Source organism: Ostrea edulis, chromosome 3 (assembly GCF_947568905.1).
Source record: "Ostrea edulis chromosome 3, xbOstEdul1.1, whole genome shotgun sequence".
Lineage (NCBI taxonomy): Eukaryota > Metazoa > Mollusca > Bivalvia > Ostreida > Ostreidae > Ostrea > Ostrea edulis.
In genome coordinates, this window is record NC_079166.1 from 14046706 (window position 1) to 14065581 (window position 18876).

At 33.9% G+C, this 18876-nt stretch overlaps 1 protein-coding gene across 2 annotated transcripts in view; it reads left to right on the forward strand.

The window, feature by feature from the left end:
• The window catches only part of LOC125674817 (uncharacterized), a 17127-nt gene extending 6177 nt beyond the window's left edge, over window positions 1-10950 (forward strand). Inside the window, exons 3-10 of one of the 2 annotated variants that reach the window (XM_048912115.2) lie at window positions 112-171; window positions 309-531; window positions 992-1099; window positions 1796-2009; window positions 2129-2214; window positions 4648-4779; window positions 5407-5502; window positions 7367-10950. In XM_048912115.2, the coding sequence (XP_048768072.1) occupies window positions 112-171; window positions 309-531; window positions 992-1099; window positions 1796-2009; window positions 2129-2214; window positions 4648-4779; window positions 5407-5502; window positions 7367-7534 (1087 nt within the window). In that variant the 3' untranslated portion in view covers window positions 7535-10950. The remainder of the gene's footprint in view (window positions 1-111; window positions 172-308; window positions 532-991; window positions 1100-1795; window positions 2010-2128; window positions 2215-4647; window positions 4780-5406; window positions 5503-7366) is intronic. The other variant, XM_048912116.2, reaches the window with a different exon arrangement.
• Window positions 10951-18876: the final 7926 nt, after the last annotated feature.

Genomic DNA, 18876 nt, shown 5'->3' on the forward strand with positions numbered 1-18876 from the left:
ATTTACTGGGAATGAAATTGAATAGCCATAATGTACATGTAAAATTACCAGTATAGATAGAGCCTGGATGAAACATTCCAAATTAACCTTCAAAAACATCTACTATTGCAGAGTCGTTCCCCAAGCCATTTGTACAAGATTTGGACTGGCCATTGGAGCAACTTTAGCCCCGTAAGTTAATCCTCCAAAAGCTTTGAAAATGTTCTAATTATGAGTAATGTTCATATAAATGCTGAATGAATTAAGATTTTTGTCTATGTGGTCTCCATTTCTGATTTCTTGACTCGGCGATGTCTTCTCTTTTATAGAGTTGTCTATCTGCTGATGGCCCTACTGTTTGTAGTGGCCTGGCCATTGTCCAAGTTGTTAGACTGTGTTCTTGGTCATGACCATGGAACTTTTTTCCGTCGAGCCCAGCTCAAAGTTCTAGTGGATTTGCATGGCCCGAATTCCCAAGGCAATCTGAGTCATCATCAAGAAGATGAAGATGACGATGAACCGCTGACTGTCGATGAAGTTCTTATCATTAAGGTACAGTTGAAGCACTTTATCGTGTATGTTTAATTTCTATCCTGTAGAATCACTTAGTTTACTGAGGTCAAATGTTTCTCGGTTTAAGAATCGAGGCCTGATATACACATTGCACTTGTTGAAACGATTTTCGGACACTAAACATATACATCTGACATGTCAGTCAAGTAATAATGAAAGGATACAACCAAACTAAAGATGGGGTATCCATGCTGATTGTCAAGAGAGAAAATTATCTTTGAAAATTCATATTTTGCAAAATAGAAGATTGAAAAAGTGTAAAAGTCACCAATGGGATTTGAACCTGCACCAACGACCTAAGATTCTCTGTCAGCATCAATCTCTTGTTCGTAATACATGTAACTCCTCATGAGTACCATAGCATATACACACTGGGCATTTCAAAAATGTGAATCAAGGGCAGATAACTCAAACTGCTGAACACTGATTCTGTCTGCAGGGTGCACTCGACATGAAGAATAAGACGGTGAAGGATGCCATGCTTCCTCTGTCTGACGTATTCATGATTGACATTGATTCTGTCATGGACAAATCAACCATGATTAAGGTAAGTTGTCAAAAGATGGTAGTCAAAATGTTCATCAAGTCTGACCTTAGATAAAGGTGGACTGACCCTTGAGTTTATAAGTTTTTGGAAAATTACAACCATAGTTCATAATTCAAAGCCATGCTTAAGATCTTGTTCAGTGAGACACTTCAGATCTTGTTCAGTGAGACACTTCAGATCTTGTTCAGTGAGACACTTCAGATCTTGTTTAGTGGTGTCACCACCACCGCTTCAGATCTTGTTCAGTGGTGTCACCACCACCGCTTCAGATCTTGTTCAGTGGTGTCACCACCACCACCACTTCAGATCTTGTTCAGTGGTGTTGCAACCACCACTTCAGGTTTTGTTCAGTGGTGTCACAACCACCGCTTCAGACTGTTTGTTCAGTGCTGTTGTTCAGTGCTGTGGTGTTACAACTGCCACTAACCACATGTTAAATTCAAAACTCATGTACCGGTACTTCAAGGAAAACTATAAGGTTTTCAATACTGGTATTATATTTTCAAAAGCAATTTTAACTTTATTATTTCTCTGCTTGCAAGTTTGGTGCTCTGAGTTTTGAACTTTGATTTCATCAGTGAATCATTTCCTTCCCCAAAACTTGCCAATTGTACTCTCAAGTCTGTCGGAAATAACATGGACTGAGTGATACTTCAAGTGACAATGTGTCATTTCTATAATCTTGTCATGTTCCAGATCCTCCAGCAAGCTCACTCTCGTATTCCTGTCTATGAACATCATGCAGGTAATGTTGTGGGCTTACTCCTCGTGAAGAACTACATCATGTTGAACCCAGAGGCGAATACCCCTGTCCGAGAACTACTGACAAATGAATGCTCGGTGAACCTTGTTTATGTCATGGACGACATGCCGCTGTTTGATCTACTAAATCTATTTCAAACGGGAAAAAGTAAGAAGCTTCGATTGTATGTTCTTGAACAAGCTATTGCTTTGTGATACAAAGAATATACATCTTCCATGTGTCCAATTATAGTTTCCTGTTTGATTTTAAAATCTTTCATTGGACAGGTCATTTAGCCTTTGTGAGGAAGCACACCCCGGTCACGGAGACTGCGGGGGGATACGATATAGAGTGTTCACCGGAGTCCAGAGAGGTCAGAACAGTGCAATCTTCTAAGTGTCAACCAATTTAAGCTTTCATCTATAAATCAGTCATTTTGTTTAACATTTTCCAAATGGAGTATTTGTATTTTGAAATTTCGGTTCCTTTTAGATTCCTTTTTAGATCTTCTCTGGGGTATTTTTCTCAGAGGAAGTTCACCTGAGGTCACTGGGATTTCACATTTAGCATTGCATTAGATAATGTATAACTGAAACTTTACATCAGACCAGAGGCATGGGATTTATAATGCAATCACTTCAACAGAGTAGTCTTTCTCTCAATAAATAATTGCTTTGTCAAACTGGTTAAATTGTAATCTGTAAAATATTAAAATCAAATTATTGGGTAAATTGCCCTTGTCCTTTGACCTCAGCCACAAGTGCTTGACTAGGTAGATACTGCATTCAAGATCAAGATTTCCACTTTAAGGCCTTATCGTCTTTTTGTTATTTAAAGGTGAAAAGTAGATAACAGTATCATTTTGTCAATTTTTTGTTATTTTGGGACGAAAAGTTGCTAAATATTGTTTTGTTGTCTTTTCGCCTCGAAATAACAAAAAGACGATAAAGTGTAAAATATGGCACAAATCAGCCACCATACCTAGCCTTTAGGCTAGCCGCTACGATCATGATCGCAGTCCAGTATATAGTCAAAACAGGTCTCACCAAAATATTGTACAGTGGAGCCTCGGTAATCCGGACGCCATTAATCCGGATGCTTCACCTTCCGGACGATTTTTCTAGGGAACGGAATTTTTATACATTATTTTGCATCATTAATCCAGAAATTCGCGTTCCGGATCCGGACGGTCACTTTTTACTGCAAAACATTATAATGCATTGAAAATTGTACCGTTAATCCGGACGGTAATTTTGTTTAGGGAAGGTCTGTGTCGGACAATTTTAGCAAGGTGTAAATTATAAAGAAAATAAGCCAAACTGTCTAATTGAAGCGATTACCTGTATCCAGTCAACACCTTCCTCCAATTAGGTGGTGTGTGATGATAAGTCTGTTAGATAGCACGTGCCGATCGAGACAATGTATTGCCAATTTTCGCACATAAGATCTTTATTGCGTGTAGTGTTGAATTTTGTAAATAAATCTGTAGCATATTATTTTATAGTCTTGATCAATACCCTAATCGTATTAATAAATTAAACATCATGCCGTAATGATAATTTTTTTAACTGCTACACGTATCAGTTGTACTGATTCGTAAATTGATATCGGCTTATTCAAATCTAAAGAGTGTAGATCATACTTCTAGATTCTGGATTTTATTTGATTGGCGTGAAATATACATGTATGTTCATGCATATATATATATATATATATATATATAGTATAAGTTTTTAACATTTAGAATGTCGCACATGTAGAATGTACCTGTGTACAATTGATTCTTGTCACGATGTTGTAGAGCTTTATTGCTTTTGAATTTTTAAACTCTGCGTAGAAGTGAGAAATTTACCATTTTAAGGAAAATGACAGTTAAATTCTGTATGTACCTGTAATGTTAATTTCACCCGAGTTTTGTTCAGTTATTATCGCATCATGAAAATAATAGGTGCGCGTGACTAGATCAAAGCAGTAGTAGGTCTTGATATTACGAGCTTAAATGATTTTGTTCTCCTGATATTGTCTTGGATAATTATAGAATAAGAAATATAAAGTCTGGCAGATTGAATTTTGGTTAAAGAATGTTGTCAACTGGCATGATAATCATGAAATTCTTATATCAACTTTGGACGATGAAGATTGTTTTAACAGACCGCCGAACCCGTGAATCGTGACAGATGGAAATTACCGGCCTCTTTAAGAAGTAAAAGTGTCATGAAATATTTGAAGTGTAAATGATTATGTTAGTTGCTAATGATTTAATTACTTATAGTTACATAAAGTGCTTCATTATTTGTTTTAGTGCATACGGTACACAGTTTTGTATATTTTTTGTAGGGATCATATGTATGTACAATGTAAGCACAGGCAAATACACTGAACATGTACACTAAATTTTAGTGCTTTGAAATACATGTAAATGTTAACATTATCATAATTTATTTACTAATGCAAATGGTTAAATCCAATGATAGAATGTGTTTAATTCACTATGCATCAATATTGTAGGCACATATTGGCTACTTATGCAAAGCTAGAAAATATGCGATTCAATTATCCGGACGCTTCATTTATCCGGACGATTTTGCTGGGAACCAAAGTGTCCGGATTAACGAGGCTCCACTGTATAATTATATAGTGTGTACATGTGTGCTAATGTTTAACTGGTGTGCATGCATACATGAAATGAAAGGATATATATATTCCCCCTCAGTGTTTTTATTGCCATGTCATATTTGATTTACTGGGACTGAAACATTGCTGCATTCAAGAAAGATAATTTTATAACCCCCCTTTTTTTGATTAGATCATTGGCATAATAACCCTAGAGGATGTTATAGAGGAGCTGATCCAGGAGGAGATAATTGACGAGACGGATGTTTACGTAGACATACACCGGCGGGTACAGGTGGCGAGGGCCAAGAAAGCGAGGAGAAATGTGAGTCACGGTGGATTCACAAAATCCATTTCTATAAAGCTTTTAATTGTTTTCTTTTGCTGGTAGTTGAAACTCGGGGCCTAGGACTGACAAGGGACATAGTCCCATTTTATGAGGAGAAAAAAATTAGTCCCTATGAAAATACACTATTAAGAAAATGTCCATTAGAAGTTTAAAGTTTGCTGAAGATAGATGCAGTGTAAAAATGTCCGCCCTTGGCTCTAGACTTTTGATATATTATTCAAAATGAGATAGATCATGAATTGCACACATAATATATTTTGGAAATCATGATATGTATCCCTTCATCATGTTTATATCCCATGTTTATTGTCCAAAAACTGTTATGATGTACTAATATTTGTAATTATCATTGATAACATCATGATTTATACATGTATATAAGTGGAGATGCTTTAATGTATTTTAATATAGATTCATTTTCTTTGTTTGTTTGTTTGGGGTGTGGGGGATGGAAATGTTAGTTTTTAGTCTCTCTTTTAAATCACGGTATTTCCATGAAAATTGATGATGTCCTCCTGGTACTTGTACATTGTAGCTGCTGGGGAGAGAGTTACTAATAAAAATTGATTTCCTGCTATATGAACACAAGTGCTTTTGTTTTAGATGCTAAATCGACTGCACTCCCTTGATCCCTATGGGAGTGATCTCCCTTCTACCAGCAACAGATCGGGGTTACACACGACTGAATTAGATGATTTAGTGAGTGATGACACTCTCTGCAGTCTGCATATTGTCTCTCCAGATCTCTGCCATAAAGTGCAATTAGCTTTTTAATAGCATGGGGGTTAGAGTAGTACGTGTAGCTATGATAGTTCTGGTGTTCCGCTATTTGTATATAGTAAGCATGAGCCACTGCGTACGCCACTGTATCTATGCATATCTGCTACTGACAATTCAGCTGTTGATTATTTTTTTCATGTTAGCTTGAATCATCCTGGTTGACATGTTTAGTTTCTGTTTCTCTATAAGTTGTTTACTGAAAATTGGTAAGTAGGCCTGTCTGAGGTCTATGTGCTATATGGAAAAGTGGGGGGGGGGGGGGGGGGTGGGGGGGGGGGGGGGGGGGGTGGAGCTTGAAAGGTCTGCTTCTGCACAAAGGCTGATAGGTGGGAATACATTCCATTATTCAACCATTAACCTTTCTATTACATATTTATCACATTTCTAATTCCAAAAGTATGCATTCATTCACATTTTTTGGTGGCAGACAAATTGTTTGCATTAATATTTGAAAACAGTCTGATGTGACTTATTGATGTATTTTACAATTGAGTTTTTGTAAACAAATGTGACATTACAAATGAGTTAATGTAGTCTTTTGACTTCTAAGTTATCAATAGTTCAGGCTTTTATGACAGTGATTTTTTAAGGCCCATTTTGGGTCCGAATTTCGGCCTTTTCCCCTCCTAAAAATTGTCAAAATTTTTCCAATTTAGCTTGCATTTTTCCCAATAATAAAATTATGAAAGAGAAATGTATTTGAAAAAAATAAACATTTGATGTGAATTATAAATATACGACTTAACAATGAGTTATGGGAATGATGATTTGGATAGAATAGTTAAAATTTTTAGAAGGTTAAAGAAAATTAGATGTGTAAAATAAAGATAATATAATGTTTTGATATGATTTTAAAACTTATTTACAATAAAATTGATTTTACCCAATTTGACTGAAATGTCGACAATTTTTCCCAATTCGAAAGCCACAGGACCCTTGTAAAAAATGTAGAAAAATCACTGTATGACTCGGTAAAATCCCAGATGCTCTCTATCAATTCTATAGGAAGAAAGTATCAAAACAGGCAATAATCTGTGGGTATACATCTAGACATTTTAAAATAACTTATTACAAGGTGATATTATGTGACTTCGTATTTTAATTGTGTATTTTACAGGCATAAATCCATTCCCTTAACTGGGAGACAAGATGTTAAATGACTTTTAACGTTTAGGAAAGGCTAAAAAGAAATAGACAATGACAGAGTTAGGATAAAGATTTGACACTTTAGAAAATCAAGTAGAAATTATCTTTTGTGAATCAGTGTCTTTGGGAATGGTTATTTCGAAGAATTTCTTTTTCAGTGGGGATGTATTATAGATTAAGTCCTGTACTAGCCGGATACAATATGTTGTTTGCATGTACATGTACTTGTAGATGTAAAGATTAAGTCTATATAAGGAATCAGATGTAAACTATGGATAAAAAAATGTGTGGAGTTAATGTACATGTACACTGTGGATGTTTAGATGTCTGAACAGGATAGGTGGAATGCAGTATTAGTACATGTATCTTAAAGCTTAATTATGAGAGCTAAAGTATGTACATATAAAAAATAATAAGAAAAATTAGATTTCAATACGACTATATAAGTGTAAATACTTTATAAATATCTATTTTTTTCTTTTTAAGACAAAGACATCATGAAGAGATGTTGATATTTTCTAATTGTTGAAACATTGAAATACATATTCAGCTCTTACAAAATCATATTGAATTTCAAATTTGATTGATTTTATTTTTCCATAAACCCCGGACTCTGAATCAATGTTTCTGTTTACAGGCTTGCTCGGCCATAATAAAAAGTCAATCTCAACCCGCGCTGAAGCGCCCCCCCTTAAAACGCCTGGTGTCGGGGTCCCTCCCAGAGGACAGCAACATGCACGCCATACAGGAAGATGATGATATGGCTCCACTTCTACAAAATACACGGAATGTTGTCTTCACATGAGCTGGGATTTCTGGAGAACTTCCTTAAGTATTATTTGTTACTTTTATTAGCTGTGATATTATAATTCAACATTTAAGCAAATGTCTCTTTAACTCTGTCTGAAAGAATATATGTGATAGGAGGCTAACTTGACATCACTTTAAATTGACTTTAATGAATATGATGCTTGTTTAAAAGTGAGTATTGAATATAAGTGATAGCATATTCATAATACAAACCGCCGAAGATTATAGATTTAATTTTTATTAATATGTACTTATTTTGGTTAATTTTTGCAAACTGTAAAGTATATATGTTACTTCAGGAAACAATGAGTTTGGTTTTGTCTATTTATCTCTATGCTGTGTGTTATTGTGTATGAAAACTTTTAAGTATGCTGTTTTTTGAAACCAGAGTTATCTAATCTTTGATGAAAATTTTTCATCGATTTTGTTAAAATTCCTTATCCTATTTTTCTGATCTCTGTATGTGCTAAAAACAAGAAGCAGTACTAGGTGATAAATAGGCATATTGGATTTAAACATAAATTCAGATGTATTGCAGTTTTGTCCAATGCTGTTGGTTTGGCACCAGTTAGGCCACAAATAGGCTATGGTAGTACCTTGCTATTTACACCTAGAATGTTGAAATTGTGAAGTTGTAGAGTTATATTCATGTAATGGACATATACATGTACATGTGCTTACACTGTACATACATGTATATGTAAACCCTACAATTTGTCTGTGAAATCAAAACCTAGAAGCATGTCAGTTTTGCTTAAGCCATGGAATGGGACCCAATGAAATGTCGTTTTACTCCATTATTTTCTATGGGGTAGCGAATTTTCAAAACTTGATTTGACGGATGTGAATGGACCACGCTATACCTATCTATCCTAGTCTTTCCTTTTTTGTACATTTCTAACAATTTTGCATTATATTTTCATCAGAAATGATACAAAACAAAAAAATTGGTGCACTCTGTATTTTAACCCAAAATTTAAGCTAATTTTGTCTTTCATATCATATACTGTGTTAACTATTGTGTAGGGACTGTAAGTTTTATATTGCACAGCTAATAACATGGCTGTTTAAATGAATGTGTGTGATCTCTACCTATCTCACTGTAGGACAGGTTTTGTGTTTTTTACGTTACTGGGAAATACTACAGCGTGTATTTTATGATACCAGTATAATGTTTGTTTGATTCCATGATTAGGGAAATGGGAACAAAGAACGGGAACATAGGAATCCACTTAATACATTGTAGGTATATTTGTATGTATAGATGTATTTTGAATTTCTTAAGAATCAAATCATTTTACCCGCTTCTACGACAATGGAATGATAAATTTGATGTTAGAATTGATGCAGCCAAAGTTACATATGACACTGATTTTGACTACGGATAACTCCGTTTACCTGATTAGGATATAGGGCTCACGGCGGGTGTGAACGGTCAACAGATGCTTACTCCTCCTAGGCACCTGATCCCACCTCTGGTGTGTCCAGGGGTCCGTGTTTGCCCAGCTATCTATTTTGTATTGCTTTCAAAATTAAGGATTATCTCCCTCATGCATAGCTCTTATCCTTGGACGAATTTGGCTCCACTTTTTGGCACGCTGTTTTTTGGCTATATTTAGCTCTAAAACTTCATAGTTATTTTGGATTTCAAACATTTCGGTTGAGCATCACTGAAGAGACATTATTTGTCGAAATGCGCATCTGGTGCATCAAAATTGGTACCGTATAAGTTTTACATTATAGGAGTTATGAGATTGATCACTGTTCATTATCTTCACCTTTCATGAAGCTAGGGAAATACCTGTGATGATAGCACATTCATGGATTTTCAGATTCACAGCCCTTTGAATTTTAAACGTATTGGACCATGTATAACAAGGGGTCCAGCGATCATGACAATCACCTCTCTATAGCTCTTAATTAAGGAAGAAAAATACTGTAATAAATCCCGTACAATCTCCTCGTGGCGCCACCTGGTGATTAATTGCCTTCAGTACCTGCATTTTGATTTTTGTTGATATTATTCATGAGCCTTAGAAACACGGAATCAGATACTATGATGTACAAATTGATTATAAACATTATCAGGGAGGGGCACCTGCCTCAATGTCTCATGTGATATGATAAAAATGTTAAAAATCTTAGATCCTCCCAAGGTAAAAATCAAAATGATGTGATAATTGACGCAGTTAGATATACATGTAATATGTAAACCCAAACTGCAGTGTCATAACTTAATATTTGTATTTCGAATGTGTTCGCTTTTTATATCTTTACAAATTGTATTCATGTAGTCATTTCGTCATGAACGCTTTGCAGTTGCATATTTTTTGTAAACAATGCAACTACGAATCTTGATGAATATATTATGTCTGTTCTAACAGCTGGGAATTCTGAAAAAAATGAAAATAGAATGTAAAGATAAGAAATCAATTTCATTTTGAAAGTTCAGAGGGCATGAACTGCAATGCTTCACACCGGCGTAATTTTCATGAAGCTCTAACACACTTCATGAAGTCCGCCAGCACAAGCGCCGCTATTCATACCCTCGTGTATTTTCAAAACTGAAATTTATTTCCTTACTAGATACTAACAATCACATGATTTGATAGGGGTTTAATAAGCAACCATGATAGTTTTCATTCAAAGCTTTCATATTGCAGCTGTAAATGAAAAGGTCACTCTGAACATGAAGTTTAGAAAAGTAAAAAAGGTGCAATGATAATTAATAAAAGTTATTTTAGTGAAAATAATTCATTTGAATAGATGTGCAATATATTGTATACAAGATGCATGTACATGATGTTCTGTTGACCAGTCAAGGGCCCTGGAGGCATGTTGACATGCTAAAGTTTACTTTAAAGATATTAGTTCAGAACAAAATGTGAAATTGAACAAATTGTACAAAATATCTCGGATCATTTTTGTTTTGTCCTTTTTGACAGCATATAGTGATTTATCAAGTTATCAGCAGTGAATCATTTTATTACATGTATCAATAGGATATCACATAAAACGCAAAAATAGAATTTTAAAACATGAATACTGCGTCTCAGGAAATTGATGCAAAATGTTAAAATCATCACTACAATATAAGTTTTCGGCTATTAAAATAAGATCTGACAAGAAACAGTAAACAAACAAAAAGTATTCAATTGAAAACTTGTCAATAGTTCCTTACAATAAGTGGTAGTGGCTACATATCTGTGGTTCCCAATTATGACTTGAATATATCGCAGGGTAAATGAATATAACATGAAACAAGCTAGCTGTGTGTATCCCTATCTATTGACTGTATGTTTCCAACTCGTTACATTGTATATTTCCACACTATTTGATGTTATGTTTGTATTATCTATGAAATAGGTATTACTTTTAGATACCAGAGCTGAATAAAATAGCATATATACATGTGAGTGTTCTTGTTGGATTGATTTTGGGTATTTGTGTTTTATTTTCAACATGGTAGTTCTTTATTTTAACTCCCGAAATAATTTTAATGGGATGATTACCAGTCTTACAAAGTACGATTTGCGCCTTAGTCCTCACCCCCTCAATAACTGGCATTTAGACACGACATAATGATTAATGTACACGACATAATGATTAATGCACACGACATAATGATTAATGTACACGACATGATTAATGCACTTGATATAATGATTAATGTACACGACATAATGATTAATGTACACGACATAATGATTAATGCACACGACATAATGATTAATGCACACGACATAATGATTAATGTACACAACATAATGATTAATTCACACGACATAATGATTAATGCACACGACATAATGATTGATGCACACGACATAATTAATGCACACGACATAATGATTAATTCACACGACATAATGCACACGACATAATGATTAATGTACACGACATAATGATTAATGTACACGACATAATGATTAATGCACACGACATAATGATTAATACACACGACATAATGATTAATGTGCACGACATAATGATTAATGTACACGACATAATCATTAATGCACATGACATAATTAATGCACATGACATAATGATAATACACACGACATAATGATTAATGCACACAACATAATGATTAATGTACACGACATAATGATTAATGCACTTGACATAATGATTAATGTACACGACATAATGATTAATGCACACGACATAATGATTAATGTACACGACATAATGATTAATGCACTTGACATAATGATTAATGTACACGACATAATGATTAATGTACACGACATAATGATTAATGTACACGACATAATGATTAATGTATACGGCATAATGATTAATGTACACGACATAATGATTAATGTACACGACATAATGATTAATGTACACAACATAATGATAAATGCACACGACATAATGATTAATGTACACGACATAATGATTAATGTACATGACATAATGATTAATGTACACGACATAATGATTAATGCACATGACATAATGATTAATGCACACGACATAATGATTAATGTACATGACATAATGATTAATGTACACGGCATAATGATTAATGTACACGACATAATGATTAATGTAGACGGCATAATGATTAATGTACACGGCATAATGATTAATGTACACGACATAATGATTAATGTACACGACATAATGATTAATGTACATGACATAATGATTAATGCACACGACATAATGATTAATGTACATAGCATAATGATTAATGTACAAGGCATAATGATTAATGATTAATGTACACGACATAATGATTAATGTACACGACATAATGATTAATGCATATGACATAATGATTAATGTACACGACATAATGATTAATGTACACGACATAATGATTAATGTACACGACATACATAATGATTAATGATTAATGTACACGACATAATGATTAATGTACATGACATAATGATTAATGTACACGACATAATGATTAATGTACACGACATAATGATTAATGTTCATGGCATAATGATTAATGTACACGGCATAATGATTAATGCACACAACATAATGATTAATGTACACGACATAATGATTAATGTACACGGCATAATGATTAATGATTAATGTACATGACATAATGATTAATGCACACGACATAATGATTAATGTACACGGCATAATGATTAATGTACATGGCATAATGATTAATGATTAATGCACATGACATAATGATTAATGTACACGACATAATGATTAATGCACATGACATAATTAATGCAAACGACATAATGATTAATGCACACGACATAATGATTAATGCACACGATATAATAATAAATGCACACCACATAATGATTAATGCACACGACATAATGATTAATGTACACAACATAATGATTAATGCACACGACATAATGATTAATGATTAATGAACACGACATAATGATTATTGCACATGATATAATGATTAATGTACATGACATAATGATTAATGTACACGACTTAATGATTAATGTACACAACATAATGATTAATGAACACGACATAATGATTATTGCACATGACATAATGATTAATGCACATGACATAATGATTGATGTACACGACATAATGATTAATGCACATGTCATAATGATTAATGCACATAACAATGATTAATTCTCATAACATAATTAAATAAGCGCAGCACATAATATAATGATAAATGCACATGACATAATGATGAATGCATATGACATAATGAGAAAAGCACATGATATATATAATGAGAGAAGCATATCCTTAAGCATGTCCTTAAGCTCAAATTTACAAACAAAGGAATAGATGCCGTCAACATAAGCAACATTCTTCGTCATAAAAGGGTTCAGTCATTTATTCAAACTTATTTCAAGTTGAATTATACACCCAGTATTTCCTAATTAATTAATTAATTAATGATTAATGTAGACGACATAATGATTAATGTACACGACATAATGATTAATGCACACGACATAATGATTAATGTACATGGCATAATGATTAATGTACAAGGCATAATGATTAATGTACACGACATAATGATTAATGTACATGACATAATGATTAATGTACACGGCATAATGATTAATGTACACGACATAATGATTAATGATTAATGTAGACGGCATAATGATTATATAATATTATATATAATGAGAGAAGCATATCCTTAAGCATGTCCTTAAGCTCAAATTTACAAACAAAGGAATAGATGCCGTCAACATAAGCAACATTCTTCGTCATAAAAGGGTTCAGTCGTTTATTCAAACTTATTTCAAGTTGAATTATACACCCAGTATTTCCTAATTAATTAATTAATTAATGATTAATGTAGACGACATAATGATTAATGTACACGACATAATGATTAATGCACACGACATAATGATTAATGTACATGACATAATGATTAATGTACACGACTTAATGATTAATGTACACGACATAATGATTAATGATTAATGAACACAACATAATGATTATTGCACATGACATAATGATTAATGCACATGACATAATGATTGATGTACACGACATAATGATTAATGCACATGTCATAATGATTAATGCACATGACAATGATTAATTCTCATAACATAATTAAATAAGCGCAGCACATAATATAATGATAAATTCACATGACATAATGATGAATACATATGACATAATGAGAAAAGCACATGATATATATAATGAGAGAAGCATATCCTTAAGCTCAAATTTACAAACAAAGGAATAGATGCCGTCAACATAAGCAACATTCTTCGTCATAAAAGGGTTCAGTCGTTTATTCAAACTTATTTCAAGTTGAATCATACACCCAGTATTTCCTACAAGTATACTTCTACTTTTGCATCCACATTTTTTAATTATAAACAAACTTTGCAGTGCCTAGATATAGACCATCTTTTACGTAATCCACCTCCGTGTTCTTGTTCTTTATCTTCTTTAAACTATAGTCCAACTGGACATGTCCTTCCTGGTGATGTTGATATAGTTGAAAATGAGGACCTCAAATCACTTATTTTAAAAGGTCAGAGAACCCTGGTCTTTCAATTGGCGACAGAACTTCATCTCTATTATGAATTATATTGAAGATTATGTCAGACGATGGGCTAAATATGAAAAAGAAGTTGATACATTGTCAGAATGGGTTAAAAGTATGAGAGGGATATAAAATACCCGCATTTTATCAAAACAAAAGTACGCACCATTTATCCTTCTGTGTTTAGTAAACCAGAAGTGATAAAAGAATTGGATAGGTTACATGAGGAATATGTTTTGGTTCCAGCTGGCAAAGCTTGTAACAACATTGTCTTTGTTTGTAAGGCTCATTATTACAACTGTATTTTAAACGAACTTGGCATTAATTCCACTTTTGGTAATCGTACTTATACTCCAACTACCCTTTCAAAAGATGGAATTCTTCAATTCCATCCTTCAGTTTTAATATCCCAGTTAATGGGTCGAATGAATATGAGTTACTGTACCTATACTAGATTCCTAAAGTACAAAAAACCCTAACAAACAAAGATACATTGCTGAATCCAGTAAATGTTCTACCAAGGCCATATCTCTGCTCCTCACGAAAATATTAACAGCTGTAAAGGAGCAACTTCAAACTTACTATGCGACTACATATGTCAGAAGTGGTGTTAATCAAATGTGGATTTTTAAAAATTCTAAAAAACTTTTAGTAAACTTGAAATCGCAAAAAATTTCCCAAATCAATAACATTAAAACCTATGACTTTTCAACACTTTACACGACCATTTCTCACGATAAATTAAAGACTAGGCTTTTTGACATCATAGACAGTTGCTTTAACAAAATGGAAAACGGAAATATTCATATCTAATGATCAGTCATCCAAAAAATTACTTTGTTAAACACCACTCTTGACAAGTACTCTGAAGTTGAAATTAAAGATATGCTAGAGTTCCTCATTGACAATATCTTCGTGGTCTTTGGTGATCAAGTCTTCCAACAGTCTGTTGAAATTCCCATGGGTGCGAATTGTGCTTCTTTGTTAGCTGACCTGTTTCTATATTCATATGAAGCAAAATATATTAAAAAACAAGAAATCTCTTGCTATGGCCTTCAAATTTGACAATTAGATATATCGATGACGTTTTGTCTATTAACAATAATAACTTTCATTCATATGTCGATTTGATATATCCCTGTGAGCTCGAACTAAAGGACACGACAGAGTCGTCCACTTCTGCTTCATACTTAGATATTTTATTAAAAGTAGACATTAACGGCAAACTGACAACTCAACAATATGACAAACGGGATGATTTCAGCTTCTCCATCGTCAACTTCCCATATTTATGTAGCAATATTCCATTATCACCTGCATATGCTGTTTATGCAAGGTGAAGATAACGAACAGTGATCAATCTCATAACTCCTACAAGCAATACAAAATAGATAGTTGGGTAAACACGGACCCCTGGACATACCAGAGGTGGGATCAGGTGCCTAGGAGGAGTAAGCATCCCCTGTTGACCGGTCACACCCGCCGTGAGCCCCATATTCTGATCAGGTAAACGGAGTTATCCGCAGTCAAATCAGTGTGCCAAGAACGGCTTAACAATCGGTATGAAACACGTCAGACAGCATTTGACCCAATGCGAGGTTGTATTGACGAACTAGATCGTTATAACGACCATAGAATTTGCAAAATGCTGACTTAAATCGAAATTGTTGAAATCCCTGTACCACAAACTTATTTGTCAGTAGCCTACCTCGATTTAAAAACTGACTATACCCAGAACAAGCTCTTGCATATCGAATCAGTTGAGATATATAAACACCATATGCAGGTGATAATGGAAATTTGCTACATAAATGTGGGAAGTTGACGATGGAGAAGTTGAAATCATTCCGTTTGTCATACAGTTGAGTTGTCAGTTTGCCGTTAATGTCCACTTTTAATAAATTATGTAAGTAGGAAGCAGAAGTGGACGACTCTGTGGTGTCCTTTATTTCGAGCTCACGGGGATACATCAAATCAACATATGAATGAAAGCTACCATTGTTAATAGACAAAGCGTCATCGATATATCTAAAAGTCGAATTGAAGGTCACAGCGAGAGATTTTTTCTTCTCACGTAGAAGTTTTTGAATAAATTCTGCTTCAGATGAATATAAAAACAGGTCAGCTAACAAAGGAGCACAATTCGTGCCCATGAGAATTCCAACAGACTGTTGGAAGACCTGATCACCAAAGACCACGGAGATATTGTCCATGAGGAACTCTAGCATATTTTTTATTTCAACTTTAGAGTACTTGTGCGTGGAATCAGAGTGGTGTTTAACAAAGTAAGTTTTTGAATGACTGATCACTAGATATGAATATTTCCGTTTTCCGTTTTTGTTGAAGAAGCAACTGTCTATGATGTCAAAAAGTCTAGTCTTTAATTTATCGTGAGGAATGGTCGTGTATGGTGTTGAAAAGTCATATTAACAATAATAACTTTCATTCATATGTCGATTTGATATATCCCTGTGAGCTCGAACTAAAGGACACCACAGAGTCGTCCACTTCTGCTTCATACTTAGACATTTTATTAAAAGTAGACATTAACGGCAAACTGACAACTCAACAATATGACAAACGGGATGATTTCAGCTTCTCCATCGTCAACTTCCCATATTTATATTCCAATATTCCATTATCACCTGCATATGCTGTTTATATCTCTCAACTGATTCGAAACGCAAGAGCTTGTTCTACGTATGGTCAGTTTGTAAATGGAGACAAGGTACTGACAAACAAGTTGATGGTACAGGGGTTTCAACAGTCTCGATTGAAGTAAGCATTTCGCAAATTCTATGGTCGTTATAACGATCTAGTTCATTAATACAACCTATCATTGGGTTAAATGCTGTCTGACATGTTTCGTACCGATTGTTAGGCCGTTCTTGGCACACTAATTTTGACTACGGATAACTCCGTTTACCTGATCAGAATATAGGGCTCACGGCGGGTGTGACCGGTCGGCAGGGGATGCTTACTCTTCCTAGGGACAGTGATGAACAGTTCTGCGCGAATGATGGAGATAAAGATGTTTAATAATTATGATTGTAGTCGTAATACGTTCAGTATTCATTGTATGGTTCCCCTGTAAATTACGTTACACTGTACATTCAAGCTTTAATGTCTGATGGTCACACACTGATTCTGCATGGATCGTGAGTTTATTATTCTTTTTAATATGTGATAAGAAATTGGTTGCACAAAATAGAACGCTTTATATTTTAAATTGTGAAACATGTCATTAAAGGAGTGTATATGTAATTATCGCACGTAGTATTGTTGTGTATTGGGTGATATCTGCTGCGTTTGGCAAAGTTCATGGAGAGTGATAAACTTAAACCGATTAGCCTACTTCCAGTTGTTAAAAAGAGGTAAAGGAATTCGAAAACCGATAAAAGACTATTTCATAACATTATATAATAGTAAATTTTAATACATTAAGTTATCGACAAGAACATGTCGATTCACTTAACACTCTCTCTACCGTATCGGTCAATATGACCGATAGCGCGTAAAAACAGGGCTACGCAAAAGGAGTGTCTATAAATCTTTGAAACTACGGACGTAATAAATATGTTTTATATATCATATTTTTGGAAATTTTCTATATTTTTTAACTATGCAAAAATCAATTGAATAAATAAAGCCATTAAATTAAAAAAAGCATTTAAAATGAAAGATGACTTCGTCTAAATATGACACAACGCTTTGTCGCAAGGCCATTTTCCCCCTCGCTATGATTTTTTTTATTTTCCCTATGAATGCAATATTTTTTTTAATATTTTTGAGAAGCATATATTCCCTGCCTTCAGTACATATAAAAATTATTTTTAATGCCTGGCAAAGTTATAAGAAAATAGTAATTTTTTGCACATATAAGTTGTTTTACGATTTTATTTCTCAATGTTTAAACAGATCGGCGTTTTATCTATATTTATATATGGAAATAGGGAAAAGTAAATACATCCTGTAAAAGTAGAGGAAATGTTCTTTTTGATGGACCCTTATTCGTATTATAATTCTCTGTAGTTTTTATATTACGATAAAATGAAATTGGGACATGCTGCGCGGTTTTGTTAAAAAATTAGCGACAAATCGACGTCGCTAACAGCAATCGACGCGCGTCGCACAATAAAGTGGTGAAAACTATTTGTATTGTCCTTTTTTAGTAAATTCAGTACCTGTTGATACACTAAAACAACATACATACATGTATGAAATAATCAGCCTGGTATCTCTGCTTTTTTTAAAAAAAAAGCATAAAACCAATATTGGTTTATAACAGTTAAACAACCTACATGTAACTTCATAAAACACCTATACTC